Source organism: Coffea arabica, chromosome 11c, assembly GCF_036785885.1.
Source record: "Coffea arabica cultivar ET-39 chromosome 11c, Coffea Arabica ET-39 HiFi, whole genome shotgun sequence".
In the NCBI taxonomy this organism is placed as follows: domain Eukaryota; kingdom Viridiplantae; phylum Streptophyta; class Magnoliopsida; order Gentianales; family Rubiaceae; genus Coffea; species Coffea arabica.
Window position 1 is genome coordinate 42,747,732 of NC_092330.1, and position 12,746 is coordinate 42,760,477.

General features: G+C 37.4%; 2 protein-coding genes and 1 long non-coding RNA gene across 5 annotated transcripts; 1 reads left to right on the forward strand and 2 right to left on the reverse strand.

Moving 5' to 3' along the window:
* Positions 1–806: 806 nt before the first annotated feature.
* LOC113716737 (uncharacterized) lies at positions 807–4,390 on the forward strand. 3 transcript variants are annotated; one of them, XM_027241155.2, is made up of 2 exons: positions 807–1,505; positions 1,720–4,390. In XM_027241155.2, the coding sequence occupies exon 2, from the start codon at positions 1,900–1,902 to the stop codon at positions 3,532–3,534; it is 1,635 nt and encodes a 544-aa protein (XP_027096956.1). In that variant the 5' UTR covers positions 807–1,505; positions 1,720–1,899; the 3' UTR covers positions 3,535–4,390. The 3 variants fall into 3 exon arrangements, with proteins under 3 accessions (XP_027096956.1, XP_027096955.1, XP_071926523.1); XM_027241154.2 differs by lacking the exon at positions 807–1,505 and having other exon boundaries at positions 1,542–3,331; positions 3,401–4,390; XM_072070422.1 differs by lacking the exon at positions 807–1,505 and having other exon boundaries at positions 1,543–3,040; positions 3,117–3,242.
* Positions 3,982–9,990, reverse strand: LOC113716738 (uncharacterized). The gene is made up of 9 exons (XM_027241156.2): positions 9,103–9,990; positions 7,805–7,888; positions 7,168–7,647; positions 6,319–6,454; positions 6,041–6,203; positions 5,288–5,416; positions 4,869–5,063; positions 4,537–4,659; positions 3,982–4,389 (listed from the first exon to the last, which is right to left on the reverse strand). Exons 1-9 carry the CDS (start codon positions 9,296–9,298, stop codon positions 4,282–4,284), a joined length of 1,614 nt encoding a protein of 537 aa, XP_027096957.1. The 5' UTR covers positions 9,299–9,990; the 3' UTR covers positions 3,982–4,281.
* Positions 9,991–10,640: 650 nt separating this feature from the next.
* Positions 10,641–12,746, reverse strand: LOC140016987 (uncharacterized). Its single transcript, XR_011823269.1, has 2 exons — positions 12,443–12,746; positions 10,641–10,877 (listed from the first exon to the last, which is right to left on the reverse strand). It is a non-coding gene; the product is annotated as an uncharacterized lncRNA (long non-coding RNA).

Here is a 12,746-nt window from a genome sequence, read left to right on the forward strand (position 1 = left end):
TAACTATTTTAAACTAATTAAATCATAGGTTCTACTTCTTTTTTGAATGAAAAGATATAAGGGTAAAATTGTCAAATTAAACTTATTAAGTATTTAGTTATAAAGATTTATCAAACGGTATAAATAGATTTAGCATTAAAATTTAGACATTCATATATTTCTTTTCCGTGCTTAAAATTCAACAAATTAATTATTTCAGTATTCAGATTTCAGAATTCAGATTCAATTTTATCAAACATAACCTTAATCACTTACAGTTCCAGGAGAGTTTTAAAATTCAATAAAACATTAAAGGCAGAAATGATGATCTGCCCCTTATCTGAGGAAAGAAATGTCAGCCCCAGAGGGTTTTATTTGGACCAAAACGAAGACTTCTGTATCAACATTGTACGCGATAGCCTCGTTACAGCAAAAAATCAACTAAAGGCATCAAAACTCCAGTTGGAAATCATCCCCAAGATTTCATCAAGGATAACCCATATTGGAAATCCTAGGATTTCTACACGGAAAAGTATGACTAAAGTAAATGATTTGGAATTATATGAAACCTCTTAAACATGTCCAGGGACTCGAGAAATAAAGCACTGGTTTTCAACGTTAATTAACTTTCTCAGCGCTTTCAATAAACTGCGCTTGACATTTTCGTGCAAAAACAAGGGAGTAAAAACACGGAATTTGGAAAATACTGGAAGAATAACTCCATAGATTTAGGCAAAAAATGATGAACCTCGATTTTTTTTTTCCTTTTTTTAATATTTAGTTGCTCTCGGTATGTTGCCAGAGGGTGACTGGTTTGCTGAAGTAGGTCAAATTGCTATAAAAATGTTGACTTGGAAAGCCAATTTTTGGAGCATGTAGAGAGATAGTAGCAGTTCAACAGCTTCCAATTCTGCAAGATCTGTTTCATCTGTCTACTTTCCTGGAAGTAACTAGAATTGATAAAGTTTGTGTTTTATCATGTTTCCAAATTTCCTTTTCCCCACGCAAATTCGCCTCCATATTCATGGATCCTCCGCAAAAATGCTGCTTCCTATGTTTCTCTTCATTTTCTAATTTGTTTCCCTCTTTAGTATGTGAAAATGAGAAATTAACATCATCTAGATACAATTCCTAAGACCAAAAAAGATAGAATCGATCACTTCTCAATCAAAATTCGTCGCTGCTATGGCGACAATTCCTAGCTGGGATAAATATTAGGTACAAGGCGGGCAATGAATGCGTAGGTACCAGATTGCTATATACTCCTGTTTATGTACCTACATGTACTCTGCCGGAGAAAGAAGAAGGGGAAGCTGTTGTCCCTATTATAGTATGCCAGTGGTACTTTTTCCAGCTAATCTCATCGTTTCGCCATGCTTTTAGTTACAGTCGAGACTGCTAGTGCTGACGACTAAAGAGAGCTTGATATCTTACACGTTTTCACACGATGAATATGAACACATCAACGGTTGGTTTTCCTGATTTGGTAATTCAAGCGTAAGAGCCCGTTTAGCTGTTTTAGTGAGGTATTTACCCCTTCCCATCCCTCGCACCCTTTAAGCCTGTTTAGCTGTTTTTTTTAGTAAGAAGTATTTGCTACTTCCCATCCCTCGCATCCTTTAAATCACAAGCACTGAATTAAGAAAAGAATCAAGAATGAGAAAATCCATCTTGTTTCATCCAGAAAAAATGGGTTCTAAGGAAGTTTTAGTTCTTCTAATTATTCTCATGATCACAAAGGGAGAATGCAAGGCAAGTGATGGTGAAAAAACTTGCCACCCCAATGACCTCAAGGCGCTGATCGATTTCAAGTCTGGGATCCGCCATGACGATTCATTCCGGCTGGAGAAGTGGATTGGGCGTGATTGCTGCAAATGGGATGGCATTGTTTGTGACAATGTCACTGGAAGAGTCATAAAGATGAAACTCCCTGGTGCAATGACCATTGATGATGCTCCTGCGCAGACAAGTATGGATGGCGTGTTATCTCCATCACTGTCACTCCTGACCTCCCTTGAAGTTCTTGAACTTAGTGGACTTTCTCACCTCGAAGGGCAGATCCCTCCGCTGATTGGGAATTTGGCAAAGCTCCGAACTTTGGCCCTCTCTTACAATGGTCTCAGTGGTCCAATACCAGAAAGCATTGGTAAGCTATCAAAACTTGAGGAAGTGCATCTAAATTCTAACAACTTCTCTGGCTCTCTTCCTTCCAGCCTTGGAAATCTCAGCAGTCTTGGAACAATGGATCTTACTTCAAACCATTTTTCGGGTTCTATACCTCATTCTATTGGAAATCTGATGAATCTGGTGAACTTGTATCTAGAGAATAACGTACTCACAGGCTATATACCAAAATGTATTGGTAACTTGCAGGCACTCCAAGATCTTAAGCTATCAAACAATCTGTTGACTGGGGGAATTCCGTTTTCCATTGGCAAGTTAAGTTCTTTGCGCTCTATTTTACTGGATAATAATCATCTTACAGGAAGGATACCTTCTTCTTTTGGGCAACTGAAGTCACTCGTTACACTGTCCCTTCAGAATAACCAGCTTGAGGGGCCAGTCCGTTCCAACTTAGGCCAGTTACAATCATTGGCAGAGTTAAATCTTGGTGGGAACAGATTATCTGGTAAACTACCAAAAACTATTGGCCTGCTCCCACTTTTCACCTTAAGCATCTCGAACAACATGATTGAAGGACCACTACCTGTGGAGATGTCTTCTCTCACGAATCTTTCAAGACTCTACCTGTCATTCAATCCGCTGAATCTTTCGTCAATTCCAACTTGGCTTGTGGATATGCCATCGATAAACGCGATTCACTTGGCTGGATGTGGAATAGAAGGTGAAATTCCAAGGTACCTACAAAGTGCTGCAAGCAGATGGGCGGAATTGGACTTGTCAGCTAATCATCTCACTGGAAGCATACCTTCCTGGCTTGGGAGCTTCCACCTGCAACATTTGAATCTCTCAACCAATTCACTTTCTTCCGAGATTCCTGCTACCTTTATAAGTTTCGAAGGCTTGGAAGAGTTGGACCTTCACTCAAATAAATTATCAGGTTCACTGAACTGGTTATTTCAAATGAGATGTAGTTTCCCTTTTGGATTGTCATACGTTGATATTTCTAATAACAGATTCAGAGGTGATATCGAGCTGATTGGCAAGGGAAGCCAACAGAGAATTACAAATCTTAATTTGTCGAATAACTTGCTCAAGGGTGAACTGCCAAAATCCATTGGAGAGTTAGGGTGGCTGTGGAGTTTGGATTTGAGTTACAATCAGTTGAACTCTGTCCTGCCAGAATCACTAGCAAATGCAAGCCTCTTAGAGAGGCTGAATCTGCAACAAAGTAAGTTCACCGGTACGATACCATATGAGTTTTTGAAGTTCAAACATCTAACAGAGTTGAACCTGTCAGGTAATCTTCTTTCAGGGGAAATTCCTCAAGGCAAGCCACTGACTGGTTTTCCAAAGAGCTCTTATTCTGGGAACAGAGGTCTTTGTGGCGCACCCCTTCCTCCTTGCAAAAGGACTCAAACATCACATCCATAGTCTTGTTTTTAGGCCTTGGCTTATAACACATAGTATGACAATGTGATATAACAGCAGTTGCAGTTCTACGTGGAAATAAGAAAGTACAACTAAGCTGAACTTTGAAATTTGATCTTCTACTTTCGCAACCCTGTTTATTATAAATACAGTCATGTCTGCCTATCCCTATCAAAAGTCAAGCCTAACTGTGCGGCCCAATAACTTCAAGCTATTAGCGAACCAGCGGGCTAGAGGTTATATTTCATTCCCCCCACCCCATACTCCAGTTTTGGCTTGATTAAGTGTGTAAAATGGTCTTTCACGCAACCTCAGAGGAACGAAAACCAGAGCTGGCTCACGAACATGCACAAATTTTTTCTACTGTTACACTGTTGCATGTGAGAGGCCGGGAATAATACACCGGAATTCAGGTCCGAGCAAATCAGGACCCAGAGATGGAGCAGGACATGATGGCCCAAGTAGTTCATCGAAACCTTGCATTGCTTAGTGTAAAAGTCTAGAATGACGAGCATTCTCAGCACCGTCGGAACTCTATTCAAGATTCATTAGTTTAACAGCAGTCTCTTTGCTTGCTAGAAAACTCAGATGATTTACTTTCTTTTTAGATTCAAGGGATTGTTGTCATCCACAGATATATTTTTGGCGTATCCAAGAATGTTAAGCTTCCCGGGGCGGCAACAAAAGTTGCTGTAGAATGAAGTTTTGCACTATTCGTCATTATCTTGAAGCTAACAAGTTCTCCACCTGTTAAAGGGACTCATTACTAAACTCCAATTGCTGATAATTCGCATAATCAATTTCATTTAGCCGTATGCAGCATAAAATCTGCTCCGGCAACTCCTCAGCTTTGTTACCCTGGTATGCCACCAACCAAAAAAAAAGGGGACAAAAAAGAAAAAACATATACATTAGAAAGATATTTTACGGCCCAGAACTGTATTAAGAAAGAACGAACGAATAAAACGAGAGTGAAAGAATTGTGCACTCAAAACAGTTGCTTGCCTGAATTGTGAGGCCAAAGTCCAAGATGCAAAGCTTTAGCCGGTCTAGGAATGCTTCAAAACCTTTTCTAGAGATGTAGCTAAATCGATGCATATCCAAATCAATCTCAAAATAGTTTTCTCCCTGCAGAAAAATTTTTATGGTTCTTAGGGATTGATATCATCAAGATGTTTGTCTCTCTCTACAATTTCAACGAGTATCAGTGAGAGCTCTTACAATTGAAAGTTTCAAGCTTTTATCCATAATTATGCTGCTTTTCTACATAGATGGCTAACAAGACTAAACAAGAACATCTAAACAAAAACAATTTCAAGCTTAAAGTTGACTCTCACCAAGAAAAATTCATGTTGCGGACGTGAAAGAACAGGCTTTTCATTGTAGGCATGCATAAGCTTTCGCTCAGGCGCACTTAAACGGAGATCATCCACATTGCCTACACGCCCCAAGATTTTTAACCTTTCCCTGAAAGGTACATTTGTATCTACAGGAAAGCCTTTTACTTTTTCCACCTCATCATTGATTACCCTCTGCACCACAATATATAGTAAACCAAGAAAAAAGAGTATTACATGAAAATTTTGGCAAGGCATTCATGGACAGAGGTGTTATTATATGTTCTCTTCACTGAGTTATTATTGCTCAAGGAAGATTTCAACTAGAAATGAAGTGAAAAACTCGAGCACTTTAGGATGCTACCTTCAAATTTTAACTTGTCAAAATTCAAGTGAAAAATTAAAATGATCCAACTTACCCTGATACTTTCTTGAAAATGGAATGGAAGTTCCTTTGCATAACTCTCTGAAAGTTTAAAGTACATAACAAAACTAATCCCGTCTCCATCAGTTTCATTTTGAAAAATTGTGGCTGGATACAGTGGTATCTGTATAACCATGAAAACATGAAGGATACTTAAATAAACAGGTGTTAGATAGGGAACAACTGAGCAACTCAACTTCTATAGTAATGCAGCTTTATCTTAAAGAGCAATGTCTAAGCAAATAGTGAGGCATAAGCCAACATATAAACTGATAATCCTGGAGAGAGAAACTAAAATGATCAGAGAGGAAAGGATAATGTATGAGAATTAGATAAGAAAAAGCAATTAGAGACAGTTAGAAGGCTTCATAGACAGTTAAAGGGCACTGAACTAGAGTCAAGACTTCATGCTAAAGTACACCACATGCTTTGTCAAGAATTTGAAGGAAAAAAAAAAAAAGAAGACAGAAACAAACTTGAGCACAGTATTAGAATTAATCCAACTCAATATCACACCAACCATACATCCTGTAGCTTTCTAGAAGGTTGTCTAATTCCAATAAATAAACTGAGTGAAGAAATAGAACATTATCGGAACTTTATGTGCATTGTCAGATTTGATAACCTCTGAGGAAGCAAATAAAATCCAGGTAACTATCGTGATATTCCATGCAATTCTTTTCTGGAAAAGTCATTTCTGTATGGTGTTAAATGACAAGGAACTGCCATAAATTGCAAGTTTTAATACCTGAGCATTGACAACAAGAATAGAAGGAAGTGCCCCAGAGTAGTTTATGGCTGGAAGCTCCACAAATCGAGCAATATGATTAACTTTCTTCGGAGATAAAAATACATCGAGACCAAATGGGTAATATGCTGCATAATTTGGAGCAAAATCCTTCCTTTTATCTCTGCATAGTAAAAGCGCAAGAGAACCACATGAGAGAGATGGGAAAGAGCATATACACAAAATGCATAAATGCGTTTGGGTGCAAAACTTTGAAATAGTTGAGAACGTCCTCCAACCTATGATAATTTGCCCCCCGAACTTTGAAAGTCCTCGGTTCAATCTGAGACCAACTGTCGGAAATCTTCTTCTCCAAGGGACAAAAAGGTACCTGGGATCCGGCAATTGGCCTTTGTAAAAGTGCCTTTGAAGAAACTGCAAGGAATACTTATCAGTACTCTGCCAAACTTGCCGATGACTATAGTAACTGTATTATAGATGAAACTGCCTCATTTGCAAATGCACCCTTTTCCCCATTTCAGCATTTGTGAGGGATTCAGCATCACATATCAAGCAATTTCGTCAAAGCATTCTTATAGACAGTTTCTCACCATGAATAGCAGTCAAAGCTACTTGTATGCCTGAAGGAACCAAATTTAAAATGTCTAGAGGATGTAGAAATAAATCTGAAATAGCTTCATTACACAAGGCCTTTATTCAGTCCTGAAGAAGTCACTGAGGGTCATTTTTTAAAGTTAATAGATTACCATTTGAATGAAAGATAGCAAACTTAAGCAAGTAGCATGCTCAATAATCATTGGCAGTTAACTATTTATGCTTCATTACAAAAATGATCCCGTTAAATGTTTATAGATAAGATTTTCACCCACTTTTCTTTCTTATAATAAGCATGTCCACTTCATATCTTATACCCAGATGAGTGATTTCATCTCAAACAATATGTGTAACCCTATAAGGACTATAAGGAGCAAGAGATGATGCAGTTTGACCGCAATACCACAGAGAGAAGAGGTGGGTATGAGTCAGCAGTATATAAATTATAAACATACAAACTCAACCATATGCATAGTTCTCGTGTAGTTTCAAGTGAAAGTGGATACATATGCAAATCAAATACAGTTACTCACGCAAATTTGCACTAGAATGTCCTTCCCTCCACTTGAAGGAAAGTTTCGAGGCAGCCTTTTTCCTAGCACTTGGAGGACTGGAGCTCAGAGATCTCCTCTTTTCCACAGATGGGACAGTTGAAGCTAGACAAGGCAAACAATTGTTTGGAAGAATACCACAGTTATCCATCAAGCCATCCTCCCTGTCAGCACTTTCATCTGCCGAAGAGGATATTTCATCAAGGAAAACAGGTTGCACCTCACTGGAGGATCCATCAAATTTCACCCGCAATTCACAATCATTAGGATGCCCTGAACTTTTTGAAACTCCACTGACAGAGTTCCGAGCAGAATTCTGATTTGACAAGTCTCCTTGCCCCTGTGGCTGCTCAATAGAGGATACACATTGCACATTAGCATCACCATGTCTTTGATTGGCATATTTGGGAGAAGTAACACTAGACACTGATGCAGCATCACAGCCATTAAGGGAGAGCAAATCTGTCCACAAAATAGTCGCGAGATTTCATAAGAAGTGTGAAACCGTATTACATCATAGACAAACTTCTTCTTTTTTTAGTTCAAGAATTCAGCTGATGCATCATCAAGCTATACATTTCTGAAGTATGAAATTTTGATCAATGAGTAGTTTATGTACCATCAGGAACACTTTGAAAATCATCATCACTACAGTCAGATTCAAGTATTGCAGCACAATCATGCCAGTCCTCCTCAATGCTTCCTGTTAGCATTACCACAAAGAACAAAACAATCTCATCAAAAAATCTTGATCAAACTTCAAACAATTGAAAATGTATTTGTAGCAAAGTTTTATCTCCAGCATCAGAAATCTATGATCCCTTTATTGTCCATTAATGTCCTGATGCTGATACAACTACTTCAATTAGAAACCTTGATGCATAACTGAAAGTCTCACCAGAAAATTCATGATAAAATTGTCCAAATGACAAAACTAGAGATGCATCTTGAAATCAAAATGCACCTTCGAGCTCATTATTACCTCCCAAAAAGTACAATGCTGCATTTATGATTTTCAGTCGCGTTAATGTCCTGATTTCATAATGCAAAATCTCCACTAAATCTGAATGTCAGGATATCAATCTAAGAAATAAATATCTAGAGCTTAAATCCAGATGTCATCATGCCAAAAACAGAACAAAGCCTTGTGCTCAATATACTAGGAATACTCTACCACATCTGAGTAATTCGCACAATCACAGTTCTCACTAGATTTTTGCTTATTAAGCTCAGAGTACAATCATTTCCTGCCAGCAACAAAGTTCTAATCCCAGTATCAACAATCATCTGGAAAACCACATAAGTTTCAAACATGTTTAACTATGAACAGCTCAACAGCTCAAAAGGCTTGGCTGGCAAACTACTTAGTGATCCTTTAGCAATTCCACATCTTCAGTATGTTCGAAAAGCAAAATACACAAGCTCTCAACACCCTCGGCATCATATAAAAAACATTGCATTTCAACTAGGCACCCACATTTTGCTCTATCAGTAACAGCATGAACTTGTTAAATAACATTCCAACCCAAAACTCAGACACCCAAAAAAGGGAACAAAACAAAGTCTCCTTCTTTTTCTGAGGAAAGAAATGCCAGCCCAAAAAGGGTTTAATAAAGAAAAACTCAAAATATTTCTGCAGTCAGATATGGATCATCAGCTGCTACGGGAAAATGCAGCACCCAATCTCCACATTTCCATCACATGCAATGCATCAATTAATCAGAAAAGTCAACTGAAGACTTCAAAACTCCAAACAAAAATCAGTCCAAGGCTTCATAAAGAACAGCATACCAGATCAATAACTAAAATAGTTAAATCCGAGGACATAGATACAGCAAATTGAATTACAAGGACACAAATTTTATCAACAGAAAGAAAACGCACAAAAGGGCAGAGAGAGAGGGAGAGAGAGAGAACCTTTATTATAGGTGCGATTGTTGAAGGAGGGATCCAAAGGAAGAGACTTGTTGTCAAATTTATCCAATGATGATCGGTCAGGTAAGTGAGAAGGAACTTTTCTCCTCACCTCTTTTATTCTTCTCCTAGACTTTTTCTTGGAACCTCCAAATTTGCCTCCCACACAACTCTCTGGCCTTGATACACATGCACCCATGTCCCCTACCCGGCTGCCAACCCCCCCCCCCCTCCTCCCCTGTCTCTTTTCAGTCTGCTCTGCAAAACGTCACTAATCGAAGGCAAAATCCACAAGTCTTTTTTCTCCTTTACATCATCTAGACCCACTACAGCTGATGATCAACTAAAAATATAAAAATCCCAGATGGGAAGCCGTGAAAAAGAAGAGAACCCGCAACGCAATATAGAATCACGAAACGGAACTTATTAAACTTGGTTCTTATACTCATTAGACTATCTTTTTCGTTTTCTAGGTGGAGGGGTTGGGAATTTTCTATTGAGCTAGACAGGCAAATAAGTTAACGCAAAATTTTTAAAAAAAAATAAAAATAAATAAATTTGGTGTGGTGAAGACCGAAGCGAGAGAGAGCATAGTCAATAGCACCATAATCTATCTAATTATGTAAGGGACAAAATCAGTGAGAAGGCAGTTGGATGATCAGCGGCGGTGGCCGTGGTGGGGAGAGAGCCGGAGAGGTGAGGTGGGGCAAGCAACATCTGGGATTGGGGACCCAGTCAAGGATAGCCCACGTGGCGCAATTATGGGCTCCTCAACGTGTGGGATCGTCAGTTTCAGGCTTTCAGCTTCTAAATATCCCTCACGCTTTTTTAACGTTACTTGTCTCAGCTGTCTGTCACCGAAATCTATTTACTGCCACTGCTTGAATCTGGGCCCTAATAGTAGCCTGTCTGGTACGTGGATCCATTTTACACTACTTTACTTTAGTAGTACCACTTTAATTAAAAAAAAAATAATGCTACTTATATATATTTTTTCTTTTCTTTTTTTTTTGTTTGGATATGCCCATTAAAATAAATGCCCGGGTCAATTTGCTTATATTTATGGGAATTTACTTATAGAATTGCTCTAATGACAAAAATGTTTTCGGTAGTATGATGACTCATCGAACCCTCACGGTACAGCTCATCAATCATTGTCGCTCAGCTATGATTACAATGTAGGACTAGGTTTGTTTGGATTGTGAATTATTTGAGATATTTTTACTGTATCACTTTTTGTGATGTGATGTATGTGAGATAAAAAAATAATTGAGAAGATAAAAAGGTGCGTTGGAAATTGTAATGATAATGTAAGTAAATATAATTTGGCAAATAATTCACAATCCAAACAAAACCATGTGAATATGAATTTCGGTAAATACTAGTACTGTAATTGCTTCCAAACCAGCCTTTAAGGCTCGGAGGAGTGGGAGGCGGATTTGCTTTAAAAAATTCAGACGATGTGATGACTCTACCTTTTTTTCAGGGTGTATCTTAGGGTTTAGCGGATCGTCTGTTCAACTTTTGCCATGACTCATTCATTCATTTCAAAAGAACAAGTTATAACATCGAAAAGAAATGAAACTACAGTTTGAAATTTAGAATGTACATTTATGTTTAATTCTATCTCAAATATTCATACATTCCCAAAATATAACAAAAGATTTAAAATCTAAATAATTTCCAACTCTAATCAAGCACTAACGTGAGTACAATTCACAAAAGTCAAAACTAGACGACGCTAGCATGTACCAACCTCACGCCCACGCTCGTACCCCCTGTAAGAAAAATAAAATTAATAGAATGAGTCAAAATTCAGTGAGATTTCAAAACTTCATGCAAATCCAAATAGCAAATTATCCATTATAAAACTCGGAATATCAAAATAGTGAGTATAAGAGTTCACAAAGATAAGCAATAACACTTCAAATAACAAATCATTAGATATCCAACAATTTCAGGTAAAAGGATACAGTAGCTTTTGCGATTTAACTCCGCCGTAACTTCACCAAATAGTAGTTGACACTCCGTCAACTTTCAAATAGAGTAACCGGTCCAGTAGATCACCATTTAATTCCAAACTCTATCCACCAATCAACTCCCTATCGGGCCCAAACTCCAAATTAATAGTGACGGTAATATTTGACCATACCGAATCCAGTGGACCATATCCAAGGATTACACAATAAACAATAAACGATAAACAATAAACAGTACTTACGGTTCGCAGTTTTCTCGACCAAACTCTTACTGGCTCGATTCGACTGACTAACTAATAGGGTTAAGATCCCAGGCAATATTCAAATCATGCGCATCTATATATATTAAACTATTTGTAACCAATGCACAGTAATAAGTCACATTATGGTAAGTGCGATAAAGTACACCATTGCCCTATCAAATAAAGTGATTCATTCAAGGAAAAAGTTCAAACATGCATTTGAAAACACTCACCAATGATATGCTGCTTTCCAAAATCAAGCTCAGGTTCAACTTCTTGACTGGAATCCAAATATGAATAAAATACTGTTTAACAATTTACAATCAACTAGGGTTTTAAAATATGGGAGTTTCGTTTAAAAAAAATCAAGTAAATAGAACGCATTTAAGTGGTACTCATTTTAGTTATCAAATCTTAAAAAATTCATACTCGCTCTTTTGGTTTCGATAAAGAAGCGATTAAAATATTTAAGTTCGCAATTTGGCGGAAGAAACTAGAAAATCGTGTTTAAAGTGATTACTACTTTGTTTTTGAAAAATATATACTTTTGATCAAAATTTTCGCTTATAAGTCACTCATAAGGTCACTTAAATATCCCTACATAACTAAGTTCCAAATTGCTCGCAAGTCACATCCCTATTTCCGCTTTCGCTCACTTATCCCACGAGAGGAAAAACAGGTAGCATTTCTTTTGTTTTTATCTAATTTTCCAACCATTTTCAAGGCTTTATTTTATTCTCAAATCACCCCAACTCAATCTCCACAAGTAAGAACATAAAGATAGTTCTTAATCTAGACTAAAACCCATCCAATTGTAATTCATTTCTAGCAAATAGTCATCCAATACCAAAGCTGAAAAATTCTTAAGAAAATTGAAATTTCTACTTTTAAAGCTAAAAAGTCACAATAAGGTCATTAATCACCTCACAAGTCTAAAGCCAAGTTCAAAACTAATTTAGTATAGTTAAACAACACAATCAAGAATGAAAATTGCAAAATTCTAACTAAAAATTCACTAATATACACCAAAACTAGAGTATTATTTATAATATTTCAAGATTCAAGTCATCTACACCATATTTGGCAAGAATAAGGAACAGAAAAAAGTTGTTGAGCTTATACCTTCAAAACCTCTTGAGAAGTGAAGAACCAAGCTATTTCTCCAAAGAAACTCTCCACTCCAAGTCTCCTAACTCCCTTGGTGCTAGTTTAGTCGGTTTAATTTTTGTGATTTCAACTCAAATAAGGCAATAATCAAGAGGAAAATTGAAACTCTTTCTCTCTTTTTCTCATCTCAAGGTTCGGCCACTATGAAGAAAGAAATGAAGAAAATTTGGCTAAGAAAAAGATAAGAAGAAAGAAAATGATCTTGGTCAAACATGCTTGGATTGCCAACACTTGTCACCACCAATTTTCCTCTTGTTTT